This window comes from Corvus kubaryi, unplaced genomic scaffold (assembly GCF_017639235.1).
Source record: "Corvus kubaryi isolate FWS band 111438036 unplaced genomic scaffold, C.kubaryi_AGA036_p1.0 74, whole genome shotgun sequence".
Classification (NCBI taxonomy): domain Eukaryota; kingdom Metazoa; phylum Chordata; class Aves; order Passeriformes; family Corvidae; genus Corvus; species Corvus kubaryi.
This window is the reverse complement of record NW_024582061.1, coordinates 18,344,222-18,365,385: the sequence shown is the minus strand read 5'-3', so window position 1 is coordinate 18,365,385 and position 21,164 is coordinate 18,344,222. Positions and strand designations below refer to the sequence as shown.

General features: G+C 43.7%; 1 protein-coding gene across 4 annotated transcripts in view; it reads right to left on the bottom strand.

Annotated features, from left to right (window-relative positions):
* Positions 1-21,164, bottom strand: part of GRIN2B (glutamate ionotropic receptor NMDA type subunit 2B) — a 241,102-nt gene that overhangs the window by 126,867 nt on the left and 93,071 nt on the right. For all 4 annotated transcript variants that reach the window (XM_042050518.1, XM_042050517.1, XM_042050519.1 and 1 more), the window contains exon 4: positions 11,989-12,587. In XM_042050518.1, coding sequence (XP_041906452.1) covers positions 11,989-12,587 — 599 coding nt within the window. The remainder of the gene's footprint in view (positions 1-11,988; positions 12,588-21,164) is intronic.

Below are 21,164 nucleotides of genomic sequence, written 5' to 3'. Positions count from 1 at the left end.
CTTAAAGAAACTTTCAGCATGAACCTCTGTCACAAATGTGACAAATTTATATGGCTGCTTTCCCTTGACTTCTCAGGTGACAAGAGGAAGTTCAAGGATTTCCTGGCACAGGAGTTCCCACTGCTCAGCTTCAGCAGAATAGCCACAGCCAAAGTCACAGCATCCATGCAACTGCCTGGTTTTGGGTACTTCTGCTGCTCTGACCTGTGGCATCTGAAAAGGCAAGGCAAGCTCCAAACCACACAGAGGAATAAAAGTCAGTGTCACCCACAGCCCTCCACTTAGAGAACCAGCTGCATGTCCTTCACAGTGAGTGCTCTAAAACCAAGCCCAGTGATGCTTTATATTTCCCCAAGTGGTCCTCCAGCTGCACCACATCCCCACACTCCCTTTCTGTCAGTGCCTTCCTCTGGGGACCTGCTTCCACACTGACAACTGATGGCTGCAACAAATGTTTCTGAGCTGCTGCAGCTGAGCACCAAGAGGCAGAATCCCTTCTGCAGGCTTTGTGAGGATTCAGAAGTGGGTGACAAAAAGGGACGAAATCAGCAACAATGCAAACCAGCCTGATCTGCAATGCAAGTTGGTGGATGCCTCTCACTTTGGCAGCTCTCCTCTCCCCTGTGGCTAATCCTACCCCTGAATGCCTACATACCCTCCTTACTGGCTTACATGGTACTCCCAGTGCCACCCACTGTTGGAAGTGCCATGCTTTTCTCATCTGGCTCCCTCACTCTGCCAAACTTTCTTGTTAAGCAATTTCATGGAACTATAATAAACTATTCCGAATCAATTTCACAGCATTGCAAAGCTTGTGCCTTCGTCAATTCAAACTTGAGCCTTCCATGCAAAATTGCTTGGAGAAAAAAATACAAATCAGTAAATTAAGTAAACTTCTCACTCTAGACAGTCAAACCGGGGCCTTTTCCAGAACTATCATCTTTCCACAGCCACCAGAGAAACTGTGGCTTGGTGCCACCTCCAGGGCATTTCCTGGAGCACCTCTCCTGTGAAGAAAGGATGAGAGAATTGGGTTTGCTCAATCTGGAAAAGAGAAGCCTTTGGGATGACCTAATTGTGGCCTTTCAGTACCTGAAGGAAACTTACAGGAAAGATGAGGCAAGACGATATAAAAGAGCGTGCAGTGACAGGATGAGGGGGAATGGGTTCAAACTGAAAGAGCCTAAGTTTAGATTATGTATTACGAAAAAATTCTTTACTGTGAGGGGGGTGAGGCACTGGAACAAGTTGCCCAGAGAAGCTGAGGATGTCTCATCCCTGGGGATGTTCAAAGCCAGGTCAGATGGGACTCTGAACCATCTGGCCTAGCTGAAGATGTCCCTCCCATGGCAGGGGGCTTGGAACTAGATGATCTTCAAGGTCCCCTTCCAACTCAAACCATTCTGTTATTCTATGATTCATCTGACCTCTAGTCTCACATTTGCAAAAAGCAAGACCTTCTCCATCTCAAAGCTACATTAAAACCAAAACAGATCTCCAAGTAAAGCCCCCTAATATCTCAGCTACGTGCCTGAAAGGAAAGGAAAAGGAAACTGAGACAAAGGCAGCAGAGCATGCAGAATTCTGAAATAATGGTTCTGCTGCACTTCCTGGATTCTGGGCAAGTCAAATGCTGGAAAGCCTAATATCCCACGCTGCCCTGCAGAACAGCTTTTTGACATGAATACATACTAGGCATACTGAAGAGCAGCTGCTCGATGTTCAGATTTATTCAGAGGCTGTAAGCATCTGTATTTTGCACCTCAAAGTCTTCACAGTCCCTTGGTGATGCTGAAGAGCATTTTGTCATGGCTTAAGCATCAGCTCTTGTATGGTCTCACCACGCCCTACGTCACCACTCAGATGCAGAAGGACAACATCAGCATCTTTGCGAAGAAGGTGGAAAGCATCGCTTGCAGCAATCTGTTTGAGGTATCTCATGTCATTCACAGGGCCTAATCTGTCAGTGACACATTAAGAGGGAAGAAGGCAATGAAAGCTTTTGGGAGGACCATCTTTTATATATGACATCTATTACCCATGTGGCTGCATCCTCTCAGAGTTTCATTGCCATCAACCCTTTTGCTCCCCATCCAGTTCTGGATATCGCTCATCTGTAACCAGTAGCAGGTATGCAGCAGCCTTGTTGGACATCTCCCTCTGCCCAGGGCTGTCTCCAGGGCAAATATGCAGATAATCAACGTAGAATCTAGATAAATCAGTTCAAAACATGTCATGCTCTTGGAATGAAGGAGGTCACTGAAATTAGATATCATTTGCTCTTGAAGTCTGCACGCTGGAAAAGCTGCTAACCTCCTTCCTGAAACCACTTCTGGAGCTGCTGGCTGCCTGCTTTGCACAGCCACACGAGAGGCATGTATGGCACTGCTGCTAATATCTTGTGCTCATTAAACACCCCCAATGTCTTGGCGAAAATCCACCTCTAGTAAATTCATTCTGCCAGCTGAAATTCCTCGTGCAGCTCCAGCAAAGGTGCAGTATTCATCTCTATTCTGTTAAACAGTTGCTCTATTTCGCCCCAGAGATGGCTGAATTTTTGTGGTGAATTAAGCCATCCCTTTCTACTTTGTAAAGTGCTTTGGAACTGCAGATAAAAGATGCTACGGCCTGTCATAAATAAATGCAAGATGCTGACGCTGCTACTGGAGGTAGCCATCTTGCTGAAAAATTATTTCATTTGTGACACTAATAATACAGGGAAGAACACTGGGCAAGACACTGAAAACTCATTTCCATCTTGTTTTAATACAGCTTCCAAAACCAGAAAAAAAGCCAGCATTGAGTCAGCATTTGTGCATTTTTAGCCACTGTCACGCTCCAGAGATTCATGGGTTTTCAGTCCATTGTGGCAGCTCTCTTCCACCATGACCACACCATCAAGAGGGTGACCTCTTCGTCTGATTATCTGCTGTCTCTCCAGATCCTTAACAAAGACCATCACTAAGTTCACCACAGCTGGTTTTCCACCATTTCTCATGGTACACTACTGCAAAGAGGAGGCCTAATCACCTTAGCATCTTTATTCAATCAAGACAGGTATAGAGACCTGTTTGGTGTGATATAACAAGCTCAGAAATCTCTCTACAGGGGTGGAAAAGAGCTTTCTTTGCATGAAGATGGCTGGCAGCATTCAGCCTGATTGATCATTTCAAGGGCAACTATGGTTAGATTTTAATATTCATCTTATATTAAGGTGCTTGCAGGCTTGAGTAGGGACATTTTTATTACTTAAATCAGGAGAGAACATGCTGCAGAAATGATAGAGCAGGGTGTACTGAGCAAGCTGACAGGTCTCTGCTATTTCTATTTTCTTTGTTATTATTTCACTCACATTCAAGCTTTTTAAATACCACATTTCTAGATTATATTTCATTCAAATACTTCAAGAAATATAGTGCACAGTGAATGTCCAATACAAAAAAAATTACACTAAGGTAACATACATCACCCTCAAATGTTTATATTCAAAATCACATTTTCTAACCTTAGCAAAGCAGGAATCCCATGTTCAACAGTGCAAGCCTGAAGTTTGAAGTGAAGCTAGCTTTGAGTTATCTGTCCACACCAACAGAAATCCCACTGCTGGCTAATTATTTGAAAGCAGAACAAATTCATAAATTTCACACTCTCTTAACTCAAAATTGGATGAACAGGGATTTTTTGCTCAGATTTTTCAAAAAATGTTCACCTTTGGACTGTGAGTGAAAATAAAATTTGCAAAGTAAAACAAAATGTACTTTAAAAATTATTGCTACTTGAAAATAGGCCAGTGAAGAGGTCTGTGCACTGCAGAGGGAGGTCTGGATTCTGCACAGGTAACAGGTATTCAAAACCTGTTACCTGTGCAAAATTTGGTTGGGTCCCTTTCAGATAAGTATTCAGCTGCCCCACAGGTATGCAGATCCACATTTTCCCAAAATGTGGGTACAAGACTCAAGTAACCCTTTAAGCAATTAAGCAATGATTTTGAAAGGAATTTCATCGGCAGCATCTAGTCAGGAGTGCTCTAAGCCTCAATTCAGAAAAGCACTTGACCACGCACAATCTCTTGGACAAAGCATAGATGGCAAAAGCCACTGAACAGCAGGTGCTTCTGCAGGGGAACAGGCAGCTGTTTGACAGGGCTCAGCTCCATCACACAAGCATGTAGGACAGAAAGGGGAAAAGAACACCCCATTGAAAGTTAAACCACAGGAACAGTGTTAAAACTGCAGAACGTTAAAAAATCTCATCCCAGACATACCAGGGTTAATACCTCCACTCTTTTCCAAGAAAGGTCACCTAAATTAATTTTTTTCCTTTTTTTTTAGTGAATTTCTAACAACACAAAGGCTGTCATGCCTCCCCCACCCCCGCCTTCCAGGAGGGAGCACTAGGTGCAAGCAGCAATGGTGTCTTGTGTCTTGTCAAACCGAATCGTGAACCCAAATTGCATCAAAGAGAAGAAAAAGCTGCTCCAGAGTTGCACAGGGAGCCATAGCAACATGGCAGTTCCTATTTTTAAAAACTTGAAAGATAGTAAGAACATTAAGTCTGAGGGGAGGAGAGAGGGGGGAAGAAAAAAAAACCAAAAAAAAAAAACCTACGTTTCTATCAGAAAGGAAAAAAAAATGCACATGTTCCTGATAGGTGCCAGTGATGAAGCCACATATGGCCAGCCATCAGTGTGCAGGTGTGCAAGCCAGAAAATATCCATTGCCCCATCAAGCCAGTTCTTGAAGGAAAGAGGGTATTTCTCACCTTCCCTCTGCTGCTCTGCTAAAGCAGGATTTCAAATTCCCTGAGGCGCTTTAAAGCCCACAGCGCCCTAACTGCATTTTGTGATCAGAGCAGGATCAGCAATGGCATAGCTGGTGCTAAACTGTAGCCAGAGCTGGGTTTGTGGTTTCAAAGCTCCACCACAGAGGGGAGGATTTTGACTCATTTTCCATGAGGAGTGGAGAGAGTCTGAAGGCACACGTTAAACATATTGTCACCAGCAAGTGAAGTTGCCACGGTATTAGCACTAATTGGACTTGGCTGCAGAGCAGAAGATGTCTCAGAGGGCTGGAAGCAGAACATGGACATTTTCCCATCTGGAAACTGATGGTGCATACCAAAATTCATTCCCAGCTGGTGGATTTTGGAGGCGTTTATGAAAGGGTATGTCCTTTAATCAAAAGATAACTCTTGCCAAAAACCCACCACTTCATGTGAACCCTTCTATTAGCTCAGTTGGTTAGAGCAAGGTGCTAACAAGATCAAGGTTGCAGGTTCAATCCCTGCACAGGCCATTTACTTAAGAGTTAGACTCAATGGCCCTTGTGGGTCCCTTCCACTCAGAATATTTTGTGATTCTGTGATCCTATTTTAATTGCAAAGAGGGTGAAACACCCAACCGTCCACTCAGAACAAGTGCCTCCTCTCCCTTGCTGACAAATCCCAGCTATGCAGGACTAAGGCACCCTGTGGTGCCTGCTGAGGAGCAAACATTTTTGCTGTGCCATCATATACTCCCACCGAGAAGCCAGCGATCTCCAGTATCCTACTAGCATACAAGTTAGTTTGACATTTGACCTTCCACTGCAGGACAGCTGTGCTTCCCACTGCCCAAGCAGTACTGCTTAAGAGCTGGGCAGAGCAAGGACAGCCAGATGCAGGCTGCCCTTCTGTATCAGGCACCCTCAGCAGCCCGCCTGTATGGGGGAGGTTTGGATCAAGAGCATGTTACAAACTGCCCTCAGCATTCCCCTCCAGTGACAGAAAAACAAGGAGTCAGAGGAAGTCAACACTTCCTCCAAGATGTGGCGGTACACAACTGTTCACCTCCTGACCAGGTATCATGAATAACCAGTAGCCCCAAACCAACGAACCCAGCACCTTTCACCAGCACTGCACCACTGCAATGCACACAGGGCAAATGAAATGCAATAGGACATGCAAGACCGGGGCAGAAAAAAGAGATGGCAGTATGCACGAACAGAGACTTGAATGACGTACAACAAGGGATGCAGGGAGGCAGAGAGACCCTGACAGAGGCAGGAGGTACAGGCCAGCCCCAGCCTCCAGCTGCTGCTGGAGCAGTGACAGGAACAAGCAGATTTCAGCAGCAGGGATCTCTAATCTGTCACCAGCGCTCAGGCCACATGTTGCCAGTCTGCACCAGCCTGATGGCAGCAGGACACACCAACCAGAGGGAACATAATCAGCTGCTAACAAGACATGGGCTTAAAGGCTCCAAAAGGTCAAAAGTTACATATGCCTCCTCACCCTCCAAATTTCTGAAAAGGGCAATTTCTGCATCCTTGGGAACATGCCACTTACACCTTCTCTCACCACCTCCCCAGCGTAAGAAGCAAGTCCCAGCACTGTGCCTCCCACAACTGGAGCACCACAGGATTCAAGGGCTGGAGCAGGGCTTCCCAGCCAGCTGCCATGCAGGGAGATGTAGCCCTGCCAAACTGAGTGAGACAGGGCTCCTGTCTCTTAGTATGAGGGTAACTCAACAAACCTGTGAATTAAGAAAGAGTGATGCAAATGGCCCATTGTCCATTCCTGCCCTCAGCTCCCCAGCTGCACCATGTGAAGGTGCATGGCCCACTCAACTAGGACACAACACAGAGTGGCTCCATGGCAGTACCTGCAAATGACATATGATGACCCCTGTGTCTGACTTGGAAGGCGATGGCTGCCATGATTGGAGAGGAGAGGGCAGGAGGGTGGGTTGAGAGAGACCAGAGAAACAAGGAAAGGTGTTTCCTGGGCACTGTCCTTGGCACTGACCTGGAGAAAGCAGGTCCAGGGTGCTATGGGCATGGTGCTGCTGACAGGTATCAGGGTGACGCAATACCCTGAAGGAGCACTGCACTTTTTTAGGGATATGTACAGCCCATATGGTCTTGAGTTTCCAGGGAAGCAATTTGTTTGTACAACCCAATTGCAAGAACTTTCTCTGCTCACTGACTCGCTGTTCAGGTATCTAAGCCCAGAAAATCCTAGTTTCTATTAGGGAAGTGCAGCCATGTGAGAACAGAGCTTGCCTTGGTTGTTTCAGGGAAAACAGTTTCCAAGCACTCATCAAAGGTTCTTCTGCATTTCTTATCTGTTTGGCAAGGTAAAGCTACAGATGAATGTTACTTCCCCCAGAGTGGAAGTGTCAAGTCCAAACAATGCACTGAGCAAGCTTGCCAGCTGTTTGCCTATTTGAAGAATCTGAGGTACAGAATTGACCTTAACTTTGTTTCCCTCTAAAAGTATTTCTTTGCAAAGGTGGTATAATTCCACATTTGTATTTTAATTCCAAAGCAAATGCTCCACTGCACTTTTTATTAAAATGAAATCTGGTGTGTGCAGCCTGGTGTTAAATGAGAGACTATTAAAGCCAATCAGTGGAGAACTCATTAGTAACCCTACAACAACAAACTAGTAGTTATGGCCCAACATTCACAAGCAGCCATGACAACAAGTAGAAAGAACCCAGGTCTCATTGAAGGCTACAATAAAACCACAGCTTATGTAGCCCAAAGACTGTGAATATCCATACAAAACAGCTGAGCTTCCATTCCTCAAATATGTGCCAGAAATTATATTCCTTTCTTATGACTCATCTCTGAATTCCACTCCTAAGAATACTCCTGTCATTTAGTTATTTCTTCCCATTTTGAAACTGTAATGAGAAGCACCAATCCAGAGCTCAAGGAAATCTGTCCCATCAATTAAAATAACGAAATAAGCAGAAGGCTGCCTATAAACACATCCACCTCTGCCCACTCACTCCTCAGCAGCCATGGTGAAGGAAGAAAAGATGAGCTTTGCAGGATGCCTAGAAGCCTAGCAACTCTCCTAGGAAGGGCCAAGAGTTAAGAACTCCTTATCTGAGCATTTCTTTCCCAACCTTTGAGATCTTCTCATTCAGTAGAAAAGAGGAGAGCACACAGTAGTTTTGCTGGGTGCCCAGAAGACCAGATATTGGGATAACTATAAACTTGGTAGACTGAAATATTCATACCAGATTTCTTTCTGGGACAATGAAAGAATAAATGAATAGGTAATTATGACAAATAGAACAAAGAATTAAAGACTGTAACTGAACTGGGAAACAGCATTTGGATATCTGGACTCCAAATTACCACCTAAGCCTATTATCAGCATAAATTGAGATAAATCTCTCACTAGAGGAAAAATTCCTCAAAAATCATTCAAAAAGATAACTAACAAACCTTGTAGAACAAACCTCTCTCAAAGTATCATTTTACTACTCTTTAGTGGAGTTATCTCATCAGCAGGTTCACTTATTGGACAAAATCCAAAATGTTCAATGGTCGTGATCATACTTCTGCAGTTCCAGTCTAACACAAAAGAGAACCAGTTTCAAAACAGACAGAAACAGTTGCTATGAGACCATTAGTGCTACAAGAAGATGCAGACCAAACACCTACCTTGTCAAGAAATGGCATTTAGATAACAGTCTGTCTTGTTTCTTTTTGTGCTTGCAGCCATACTTCAAATAAAACTTTGTTTGCACAAGTTCTTGCAAAAATGAACAAGTGTCAGTGTAAAAAGGAGGAAAGATATGGAGAATCTGAACAACATTCAGCTCATTTTCTCCTTACTCCATTATACACCCAGATCAAACACTGATACCTTGTTGAGCAATACCATTTGATTTTAGCTGCATTCAGAACAACTGCTCTTTTAGAAAGACAAGGAAAAAAAGTAAGAAATGGTCAGAGTTCAAAGGCAGATCTTGGGAAATGACTAATTCACAGTCTTAGTGTATAGTGTGCCACAGCTGAACTAAATTACACATTTTTTTAGTTGGATGTGTCACTCTCCAAAGAATAAAATGGAAAAATTCCTTTACTGCATTGCCTCCCAGCTATGGATTTGAAGTAAATTGGACCACTTTGGGTTAGCTTCAAGAGTTTCTGAAACAGTAGCTACAGGGTGATGCCTTATCTGAGGTCACATACACATACACTTTGTCTCCCCAGACATCAAGCCCACGTACATGCATTTCTCTGTTCTGTGTAGGCATGTGGAGGGGGAACTGTAAGTTGCAGGTTGCTGAATATAGTATTGCTGGATCCAGAGCAAGGCTGAAATTAGCTTTCCAGAACCTGCAGTCCAGTCCAAAATGAGCCAAACCGTGTTCCAGACAGGCAGGTATTGCTGCTACCTGGTGTGCACAGTGCACAAGTACTGTGGGATCCTAAGAGGTGGAAGGGGCTAGGGAAAGTATGGAGTAGCCAGGTCTGCAGAATCTGTAATATCCCAGACAGAAAAAAGCATAGCAGGAGAGGTTTAAATCTTAGTACATAGTAAATTCCAGCAAATTCAATGGAACTTGAAGGTATGAACACAGATTACAGCTATTAATCTCTGTGGGTTTTGGCTCAGTAAGGTGAACTCACATCTTCATGACTGCCTCTTTCCACATCTTGTGCTTCTCCTCTACCTCTCCTCCTGCACAGACTTCTGGCATGAGGCTGAGCTTGAAGTCTTCTGATTTCTATTGAACCCTTGGATTTGTAAAAGCAATGGCTTATTTCAGACACCACTAGCTTCTAAACGTCAAAAGGTGCCTGAAAGTAATTTGACTTAAATAAAAAACTAAGCACCTAACTCACTGAAGTCAAACTTTTTAACCATCTCACTTGGAAATACAGAGAGGGTGGAAACATGGGCAGGTGGTGGGGAGAAGGAGGCAGGGTCAGAACCTCCTCACAGGCCAGCACCATGTGGGGAAAAGCGATTTGCACTGTGTTCACAAGTAACTGCAAAAGTATAATTATTTCTGAGTTAGCTCAGGTGCCTGCAGCCATCTACACAGTGGCAGAACAGAGCTTGGCACAGACTGACTGACTCTGCTTCTCAGTGAGACTGGTGTCAGTACCCAAACTAAGCTGGGTGTATCTACACGTACTGGCACTCATTCCTGTGAATGCTGTAGCCAAAGCAGACAAAGGAGCAGAAACAGCATGGTTTGGGCCATGAAGGTGAGAAGAAAGCTAGGATCTTCAAAAGCGACAAGAACTGCTTTCATGTGGGGTGCCCAGGCTTCAGGGCATATCTACACGGCACAACAGTACTGTCACATCTACACTCAAGAGTCTCTGAGCTGGCGACTTCTAAACAATGCAAAAAGGTGCTGTGCAGAGAGATTGTGTTGGGTCCTTGAAGCAGCGTAGTTATATGGGTATGATGTTATGCATAGGCTAATACAGTGTCAACAGAACTCATTAGCAGAAGGTCTCTGCAGAATGCTGCATCACATAGCAGGGAGTGTTTTGTTTTCTAGATAACTGCTGAAAAGACACAATAGAGCTCCCCCCAAAATCCCTCTTCATTTGGGTAGAACAAAAGCCTGCCTTGATGTTACTTCTCATTACTTTGTATACTCTAAATATATTTTCCCTGCTTAATCATTCCAGTGATGACTCAAAAGAGCAGCAGAAAAAACCCTTACCCCTAAGCCTAGCTGGAAAGGAAAGAGATAAAAGCTTTGGGCACCTTTGGTAGTTTCAAGGCCTACATAGAGAAAAAAAAACAGCATAGGGAGGAGGAAGTAAAAACAATAAGAGCTGGTAATATGCCAATGGATCACAGAGACAAAGAACAAATAGCAATATGGATAATCTATTGGGCCAAAGAATAAAGTTCTCTTACAGTCCCCAGCATTCGGGCAAAGCAATAATCTGCTTTCTTGTCCTCTAGTACCCCTATCTGCCTAGGACAGTTGACAGCAAGGGGTCACAGCATGCAGACCAATCCATCACATTTGCACTGCTCAGTGATTCAACATGACAAATGAACAAAGACACTGAGCTTGGTGTGGCCTGATGGCTACTGCCTGGATTGTCCTTGTCACACCACAAAGGATCTAACATATCCAAGGATTTTATGTGTAAAACATTGGACAATGACAGCTGAGCAGGTCAGGGGGCATCTGGATTCCATATCTAATTATCTGGGTTGCTTTGCTACATGCTAAAATTCCATGTGGGACAAAAAGGAACATTTAGTGATCAGAGCGCTGTTCTAGAGGTTGTTCCACCACAAGCTTCCTCTATGCCCTTAAACAGATGTCATAGCACTGTTTCTTAGGAAAATCTGACTTTGGATACAAAAAAGATGTTTATTCAAACAGGTTTTCTCAGTGTTTAAATACCCTTTTCAATTTTGAAAAACCTGCCGTTCCAACCGAGGTACTAGGCTTTCTGCATAAGGTACACAAGAGAGAATGGTGCCCAAAACACCCAACAGACAACAGCCAATGAAGTGCCAAAGAGCAGGGTGACAGCACAAGCCCTCCTCTGAGGTAAACCAGATTCTTAAGACATCCAAGGGCTCTAAAGGCTTCGAGGATGAAGGAGGATCTGAGCAGAGTTGATGGCTCTAACTCTTTTTGCATCTCTAGTTCTCCACATCTCTTTACACTTCCTTTTCTCCTGTAGTTCAGCAGAAGGACACTTGGTGTACAGACAACAGTTGCCATGAAACTATTCCAGATAGGTTACACTACCATCACCCATAAGGGACACCTGTTCACATAGTGCTAGTGCCTGGAACAGAAGCTGGTGCCTTCTAGACATCAACACAAACATTCCCACTGCTTGCAGCAAGAACCCACTTGAGAGTTGCAGACCTGCTCATGCAAAGACACTCCAAGAAGTTCAGTGCTGTTATGAAAGCAAAAATTTGTGCATTGAGGGGCACACTCAGATTTTTGCACTATGCCTTCATTATCCCTTTTCCTCATGCTCACGTTCCCCCTGTGTTGTATGAAGGCTTTCTAAGGGGGTGACAACACTGGCACTCATGATGCACAGCAACATGGGCCCCACCCTCAGCTCACCCCCCCTTGCCCAGGTTCTGGCCAACACCACCTGCTGCCCCAAAGCACCACATGCCCTAGCAGAAATACTCTGGTATCAGAGGTCATCTTTGACCGCCCTTTTGTAAGGCTGGCCTAGCTCTTTCCCTTACCTGTTGAGCATGTTGGACTGGTAAATCCTTTTCTCCTGGGTGTTGTAACAGCTGCTCTTGGGCTCAGGGATGAAGCTGTGTTCAGACAGCATATCAGAAGCAGCCGTGGTGATTATGGCTATTCCATCCCTTACTCTGGCAGGAAGACCATAGTCCCATTCATCATATGAGACAGAGATGAGCCCGGTGGGGAACTCAGATGGCACTGTGTCTGTATCCCCTGCCACCAGGCTGGGCACGATCCACGTGTAACCATAGCCTGTCAGACCCACTGAGTTGGCCACCTCAAAAATGTAGGTGGCCTCTTCCTTTGTGCAGTAGAGGAGGATAACAGGGCTTTGGAGCTTCTTGAGTTGGTTCTGGATCTTTGAGTCCCCATCGTCCAGGGACATGTCCAACAGAAGGACCTCTTCCAGTTCCCAACCCACAAAGCTGTGCTCAATGGTACTGCGGATCTTGTTCACAAAGTCCTGGTAACCAGGGAAGTAAGTAGTGACAATGGAGAAGATGTACCAGTCGTATTCTTCCATGATGTTGAGCATGACAGAAGCTTGCTGTTCTATTGATGGGCCAAACTGGAAGAACATGGATGACTCATCCTAGAATAGGAAGTCAAAGAGAGGAAGAGAGAGAAAAAGAAAACAAGAATAGGTCAAAGGAAATAAACAGCATTCCTAGTCAATCCATCAAGCATAAAGGGGTAGGCACACAGAATCTTACTTCCTATCTTGGCCAGAGCTTAAAGATTTTCAACTTTTTAAAATTTAAGCAAAGCAAGTGAGAAAGAAGTAAAACCCTTTTTATGACCAGCTGTCCTTACTTTATTTTTAAAGGCAGGTTGCCAAAATTACTTAAAGGTTTCAAATGTTAGGCCTGATTCTAACAGACAGAGAACAAGTGGTACACAAGTGAGGACAGAAAAACAAAATATGTACAAAATATTTCCATGAAATTAAGAGCTTTAATCACAGGATTATCATAACCTTATATGTAGCATAAACAGGATACACAGCAGCTTTGATACTGATTTTTGGGACAGTCACTCTAGTTTGAGTATCCAGACCAAAGTACAAATAGAGTAGGCAAAAGCATTGAATACAAATAGCTCTGACAATCTCTACTGCTAGCTCCTCTCAGAGAGAGCAACAGCACAGAGTTCTACAACTGTGAAGGCTCAGTCTCAGAATAACATAAAATACATTAAAATAAAAAAAGAGATTTCTAAACTATGATCAGGTTTGTTGACACCATGTTTTACAGAAATGTCAGCTCAGTATTTCTCCTGGTGTTGCTCTCAGATCCTTCTACCATGCTAAGTTCATCTTTGCAAAAATCAGAACATGTACCACTTTACAACCTCCAAGACTCCAAGGGAGTTTTATACAGATCTCAGCCCTCCAATGGCATAGTGTACATCTTCTTTGTCCTGGGATTTCACCAGATACCAGGCTTTCAATTTGTGACAGATCCAGAAAAATGCAAATCCCTGCTTTTGCCCAATTCATGAAGGAAAGGAATGGAAAAAAGTATTTGCCAATATGCTCTCTTAGGGATTTATCTTCTATCTTTTAAAATCAATTGCAAGTTCCTGCTGACTTTTGTGGAGTAGGATTAGATCATAAAAACCCAACCACATATTTTAAAATAAAAAAGAAAAAACCAAACCAAATCAAACAAAACAAAAAAAAAAAGCAGAATTAAATTGTATCTCTCTGTGTAGAGATTTCCATTATAATAAGAAAGTTCTCCAAATCCAAGCACCGCTTTTAGGAATGAGAACAGCCACACCTTCTTTTAATAACCCTGGAAAACTGGACCAGAAATACAAAAGGACGTACTCAGGAGTTTGAGACCTGGGAAAACTCATTGTGCCTCAAGACATTACCTCAAGATAGTCAGATTTAGAACAGCTCTCTACCAAATTAAGTCTCCTACAGCCTGGCAGGTAAAGCTGTTTTTCAGCAGGGATGCAGTTAATCAATCATCCATTCATGCTTTAATCTTGGTTTTGATTACCTATAGCCATTTTCTATATTGACAAAATATGCTATAGCTCAGCAATTACCAAAAAAAAAAAAAAAAGGTCTGATCCCATACCCAGTCTTAAGCTGTTTGTTTCTCTTCCCTGAGCTCCCTACAGGTCACATCCTATACGAAAGAGTCCTTGCTCCCAGATCCCCATGCCTTTATTACGAGGTTTGGTGATTAAACTTCCTCCATACAGCTCACCACCCACAATGTGGAAGTTCTCTTAAGGCTGCTCTTTGCTTAGTGGAAAAATAAGTGTATGCAAAAAGAAAAAGGAAAAGACGACAGCAACAAACTGAAGACAAGTTAAGTTTAAAAAAAAAAAACAGGAGCAGCAACTGGAGCCACTTAATACATGGAAAACATCTCACACTTTTTATCACTGGAATTCAGCCCCTTCTCTCAGAACTGTGCTCATGTGAAAGAACCCTTAAAAACAGGCAGAGAAATATTCTCGGCACTCTGGGTTCCTACACTCATGAAAAGAACTTACTCTTCTAATAAAGAGATACTTTGTGTCTTTGAAGCTTATGCAGAAAATTAGAAAAGACAGAGGAAAAAAATCAAACTATTGTCACAGAATCTGCCAGAATTCAAAAAAAAGCCTGAACAAGCATCTCCAACACCCTTCATTGCACAGTGCCTTTGAAAGCCACTTGTAGCAAACTGAATGGTAGAGTGCGAAGACTCAGCCTTACTGCAACATGAAAAGGCAAGACAGTGACACCGATGACTAGTATTTATTTTTATATTAAGTTCAGCAGGAGCCTTTCTATACTTACGCATAACAGCCTCTGAACTGACTGCAATTTTTCACCATTTCTAGCAGACAGTCCAAGATCTGAAGGGCCTGGTTATTGAATTACAGGAACATTTGACACACAGCGTCTGGAAGTCTTGTCCGGTTACTTCCTCAGTGACAAATAGGGGACACTAGATGGTAAATCCACTAGTGTTTTGAGGCTGCATACATACACTCTCAGGAGTTAGTAGGCATGACAGTGAGGTGCAGGAAGTAATGCCCTCTTGGTGATTTAAACAGGGTCAAGCTAAAATGCCTGCTGACAGTTTGTTCCACATGAGTGCACCGCCTAACTGTTGAAGGGAATTCAGCCCCAAAAGACTCGGGGAGAAAATTCGGAGCTCTTCACTAGCAAGAGTGTATCAGAACATCAAAAATCAATACACCAAATAGACAGCTTTATCACAACCCAGCAAAACAATTCCGTTCCACTGAGAAATGTAAGCACCCCACCTTAAATCAAACAGCACAGGCCACTTGGCTGTGCATGCAATAATTGCTCTTGAGCAACTGTTGGCACTTCTATTACAGAAGCAGCAAGAAGAGGCAACTTATATTCAAAATGAGAGCATTAAGGAGGTGCAAGCCAGTCCAGATTTTGGTTTGCCAAGATGTCTCTTGGCACTTAATCACCCCAATAGTTGGGCTAGCCAAATGTTCTTCATTCCCTAACCAACTCAGCACTCAGAGAGGGGTGAAGAAGGAAGGACAGACAACAGTATAGAAGAAAGTGTCCCTCTCATAATAAATCAGGAGAAATTGCTGATAGAGCAGGATAGAAATCTCAGCCACCACCTTTTTGGGGGGACAAAAAGCAAACTAAGAAAAATGTCCAAAAGCCACAATTTTCTTCCCAACCTTGTTTTTGGGCATGCCTGATGGAAAGTCAAGGAAAAAGAGAAGGAGCTGAACAGATACAGAACAGCGGGGCTGTCAGACAGAGCATGAATTTGACTTCACTGTGGTGTCACAGTGAAAGTTTTTAAATTAGGAGCTAAATCTAAGAAGGTTTTACCATTTTTACACACATATACCCTATAGAATCATTATTGCTTTATTATAGTCTAAAACCAAAAGGAGTATTTTACCCTTCCAGACATTACAGGTTTTTACAGAACACTGTAAGTTCCTATTTTTCTCCTGACGAAATTTCACACTCTCCACCTTTTTTACCTTGAAACAGCCAAAACATGGTTCAACATTGCCACTGAGAGACAGATTTGAGTTTGGGATAGGGATAGGTCGAGTTTTAATCAGAAGTCCCTTACATTGCACATCATCCAGGTGAAATACAATCCCCTGGCTACAGGAAAAAGCTTGTCTTTCTCCTACAGCCCTTTCACCTGCAAGCTCAGGCTTTCCATAGTTACCTGCTGCAAGAGACAGCAAGATGCTGCCTTGTCTGAAAAGAGTCTGAAAGAGCAGAGGCTCCATTACAGGATCTCAGTATTTCCAGAGATCCCAGTACTCCCCCAGTGTCACCCTACAAGGTCAGGGATCTGTAGTTTGCAGAGCTGAACTGGAGGTGGAGCTGATCAATTGACACAGCACCACTCCCCAGCTGACAGATGGCTTCCCACAGAAAATCTGCTCTGAGTTTACCGATGCTGGGACAAGTATTGCCTCCTCCTCCTGCACGTTTAACCCCTCAAATAAGAAGGCTGGATTGCACATGGTGAAGGTGCAAACACACTCACCATGAAGCCTCCTCTTGGAGACCGGTGGCTAGTGAGTTCCTAGGTGGATGGAAGAGGGTTTGCAGAGGCAGGACAAAGTTCAGAGAACAACCAAGTACTATCACCAACCCTTCTAAGTTCTTCAGACTTGCAGCCAAGCCAGGTCTGACCCACACCTCACCCAAGATGTGAACCCTTGGAAAGGCTGCAGGTGACTCCCCCAGGAGCTCTCCTGCAGCTGCACCATTTGAAACCAAACACGGCCATTTAACAAGCCATTTACCTCAGATGTGGCAGGAGAGGTCCCCAGGGAGCTTTTCTCACAAGTTCCTTCCTAACAGGCACTCTAGATTCCCCAGGCAAGCAAATGCAGTTACTGCCTTACAAACAGCATCTTACTATCCAGAGCAAAACTGCTTCTCGGGGCAGACTGGGAAATATCCACAAAGCAGGGGAATGCAAGATCCCCAAAAACAGTTGCAGTGGTCTGCTCATGTTGAGGAACTGGCCAGCCTTCCACTGAGCCATGGTATTGACTGCTGACTTGGCGAGTGAGGAGATCATCATGCTATGTTTCCTCTGTGCAGCCTGAATGTAATCTGGTTCTGTGCTCCATGATCTGCTGGCTGGTCCATGAACACATTTCTGCTACTGGTGGCAAGCTCCTTTAGCTTCAAAGTGCCAGACCCCACAAAGGCCAGGTGTGTCAAGTTATGCACAAGGAATTTGAGAAAGGAGCAAGTCCAGAGCACTTGTTTGCTTCTCAGATTTTGAGAAATATATCATGTCATTGCAAAATGGCCTAGTCTGCTGTCTCCAGACGTGTAGGACAAACACAGTTTGTGCTGCCAGGGTAGTAGCCCTTTTTTTATTAGGCTTTTGGGAACATCTGTGTATTTAACCCCATTTGCTGCTTCATTAAGCTTCCTGTGCAGCCATAATTCAACAACTGGGGTCTGCCCTTCCTTTCCAGCTTGCAGAGGGGATCCTATCAGATCATAATGATTCAGGCCACTATCACTGTCCAAAGTCCTCGTCTCATTTTCCTGATTTAGAAGAAAAGCTGTTCATGTGTCTTTAGTCTTGATTTGCAACCAACAGCCAGATTACACAGGGCTTCCTCTTGTTTAGATTTCAGTCCTGTCTACCACACAACTGGGGGGGCAAGGGGGGCAAAAAGGAGTGAGCTAGCAGCAAATAACTTCTGGGACAACACAGGCTTTCATTTCCCTACCTATGTATTTCTTTTCTTCAAAACTGAACCACCACTGTGTACCTATTTGTCACTGTCCTGGTGGGATACTTGATTCACTGGGAGTTTTACTGCTCATGATGGAAAATGCCACAACAGTTCAACGTCTTGTAATTAAGTTTTCTACATGTCTGAGTCCCGTTTGTTATAACATATCTGACAGGAAATCAGGATCTTTGTTGCTTAAGTGTTCATTTACTTCTGTTTATCTTACCACAAATCCATTACTGCCTCAGGCTAGCCTACAGTCAGGATCTTCTGTCTGTTTGGTTTTTTCTCTCCAAATTTAATTTTTTTATTTAGTTTTCAACAACTCAATACAATAAAACTCTGGCTTTTATATTACGTGCTGTATCATGCTGTGTGAGTCCTTTCTTGAATGCTCGCACTAGGGACTATGAGAACATGGTGACACTACAGACCTAATATTACGTCCTCCTGGTGGAATTGGCATCTAAAACAGAATCTCTGTATCTCACACACACATATACACTCACACTTGGCATCTAGAACAGCATCTCTGCTTCTTACACACATACACACTCACATTTCCACAAATACATTCACAGCAAAACCTACTCAACATACAGTTGGAGCACGTTGGATTGTGTCATTTCCTAATGACTCTCCTAGTTGATACTATTTAATAGGATTTCAAAAACTTTCGTGTTTTACTGAAATAGGTTCCCTGGGTTACTAATGATTTTGGCTTGCACAGCAGATGACCTCCTGCAATCCTTTTCCCATGTTCTGATTCACTGATGAGTGAATCATTCTTAGTGAAAATCCTGCAAGCTGCCCTGGGAATGTACTATCAGTGGGAAGTTCAAATTTGTTAGATGCACAAATGTGGTTTATATAACCATATCATTTATCAGTTCCCTCCCTTGTTCTTGCAATAATTACTGAACACACTAGACTTATTTGACAGAAGGATACATAGCTCAGACATGATGGTTACGGAAATTGGTGGATGAGTGGTAGCAAGAGACCCAGTTCAGTGTCTCTGCTGATAGAAGACAGGATATACTGTGATAAATTAATTAGGAGAATGGTTGTCAACTCTCTAGGTCTTCTCTGGAAGCCACAATTCCTGATGGCTACTAATTGCGACAAAGAATCTAGAGTTGTTAGCACAATTCAATTTTGTTACCCTGGTAAATGATAACAAATATACCAAATTCACATGTATAATGACAGTAACTACACATATAAATATCATTGTATACACAGATCCCAGTCATGGATTGGACATTAATCTCTCTGTAGCAGTGGAAACAGATCTGCTGCAGAGCCCTAACCCAGGGGCAACAGTCCAAGTGCTCCAGCACCAAGGAGTTCCTGAGAGCTGCAATAAAAAAGTCTCCAATTAAAGATGACTCAAGGGCTGAAAACAACTAAGTGATTTCCACTTTCCACTTAAGGTTCTGCAGAAATAATTCATTCAAAAGACTTTGCAACAGAGGAAACACAAGATAACCTAGATTCTGTAATCTTGATCTTGGGTATTGTTTCCCTCCATACCACATGCAGTTAATAAAAAAGATGAAAGAGTCAGACATACCAAGGCCATTGTCTGACATATACAATCCAGAGAAATTCAGTTGTTTGGCTAAAGAGAGGGTGACATTTGTGAGTTTTATAAACAATGACAGGTAAAAGCAGGCTAATATATGATGGTATGCTGTACCAGCTTCTTAGGGCATCATACATAGACGACAGCATTTTTCCACAGAGGAGAAACAGCAGTTAGCAAGCTGCCAGGATAAACAGTTTTCCCACCAGGATTGTTACATTTCCATTTTCACCTCTGTAGGTGTGTATTTCCTTGTTTGATGAGAGTACATGGATGGATTAGACCACTGGCCACGCTGGGTAGATTCCGCCCACCAGGTGACATTATGCCATGCTGGCAATTCAGACAGCCCAGGACCAGTTTCCCTGTCCCAACTCAGAGAAGCCCACTAGGTTGGCTTAGTATCTTGACATTGCCAGCCCAAAACAGATGAAAGTCAGACTGCCCCATTACTCATCCTTCCAATTACATCATGGTGTTTGCCTGGCTCTTCTTTCCTGGCTGTCTTACCCTCCAGACTAAGGACTGAATTTTGACTGTAAGCTGAATGGGATGTCATTGGTATAGCCTTATTAATCAATAGCGGCCATAAAACTATCCAGCACTTTTTAAAAAGTCCAGTCACAGTTTGGCAAGATGTCATTGAATAAATTTCTCAAATCAACTATCCTGGGTGAAATACTATTTCTTTTAATCATTTCTAAATTAACTGATCTTCCATTTCATCAAGTATACCTTTGGTTTCTTATTATGAGCAAACCTTAATATAAGCTGCACCTCCAAAGGTTCACAGCGTCAATTTAGATAACTCCTCGAAGTTCAGCATTGCATCCAATGTCCCCTGAGCCTCTCAGGAGCTTAAGATATCATCTCACCATGGTCCAGCTGTGGACAGGTCAGAGCATGTCTGTTAAGTGCCTCTATTCCTCTTCTGTCTCATAAAGTAGTGATACCCCTTTTCTCCCAAATTCTGTCTTGCTTATTTAATCATTAACCTTCTGCAGGCTAAGCTGTTAGTTGTTTTCCCTGTCCTAACAGATGGCACCTGCAGTCCTGATGATGCCAAGGTCTAGTCAGCCTTTATGGGCAGAGTGAAGTTGGCTCTGCCTATGCTCTAAGACGGACTGACCACAGCTGAAGTAAGGTAGTCAGTTTAAAGTAATACTGTGCCAGGGCTTCATCTGTTCTCATAGGCTGGCATTATTAACCAGTTTAGATAATTTGTAATGCATTGATATAACTTTCATACCCTTTGGATCAGAGTTGGCTTGCCTTAGAGTACAAATGAGCAAGCAGCTGAAGGCAAAGTCTGTGTAGATGTGCCCTCTGCTTTCCTTAAGGCAAGGAGCAATAAAAGGCTTTAGCCTCATCCATCCTGGACAGCAGTAAATAGGCGATTCTGTTACTCGAAGGAAAAGCAAAACACTCACTTAAAACAGGAGAGCTCTAGCAAGTGGACAAAACCAAGAGCTGAGTTCTAACTAGATTGCACGGACTCCACATTTCCCACTACCTCATACCTGGCTGCCTCTTCTCTAAGAGAGTCATTATTGATGTTCTGAGTATACCCCAAAGGAAAAATAAATTTAAAAAAAAAAAAGAGAGAGAGAGAGAGAGAGAGAGAGGTGGAAACCTGTTCTGCCCCACCGCTCTGGTCCCAGTTCGGCAGAGCAGTTTCCCTGGCAACAGCGCACACGAAATGCCGCCGCGGCCGCAAGCTCCGATCGCCGGCATGCCGCCGGGAGGCACCGCACCGCGCCCGCCAGCGCTGCGGCCCGGCACCGCACCGCACGGCACGGCACGGCCCGGCACGGCACGGCACGGCACGGCCCGGCCCGGCAC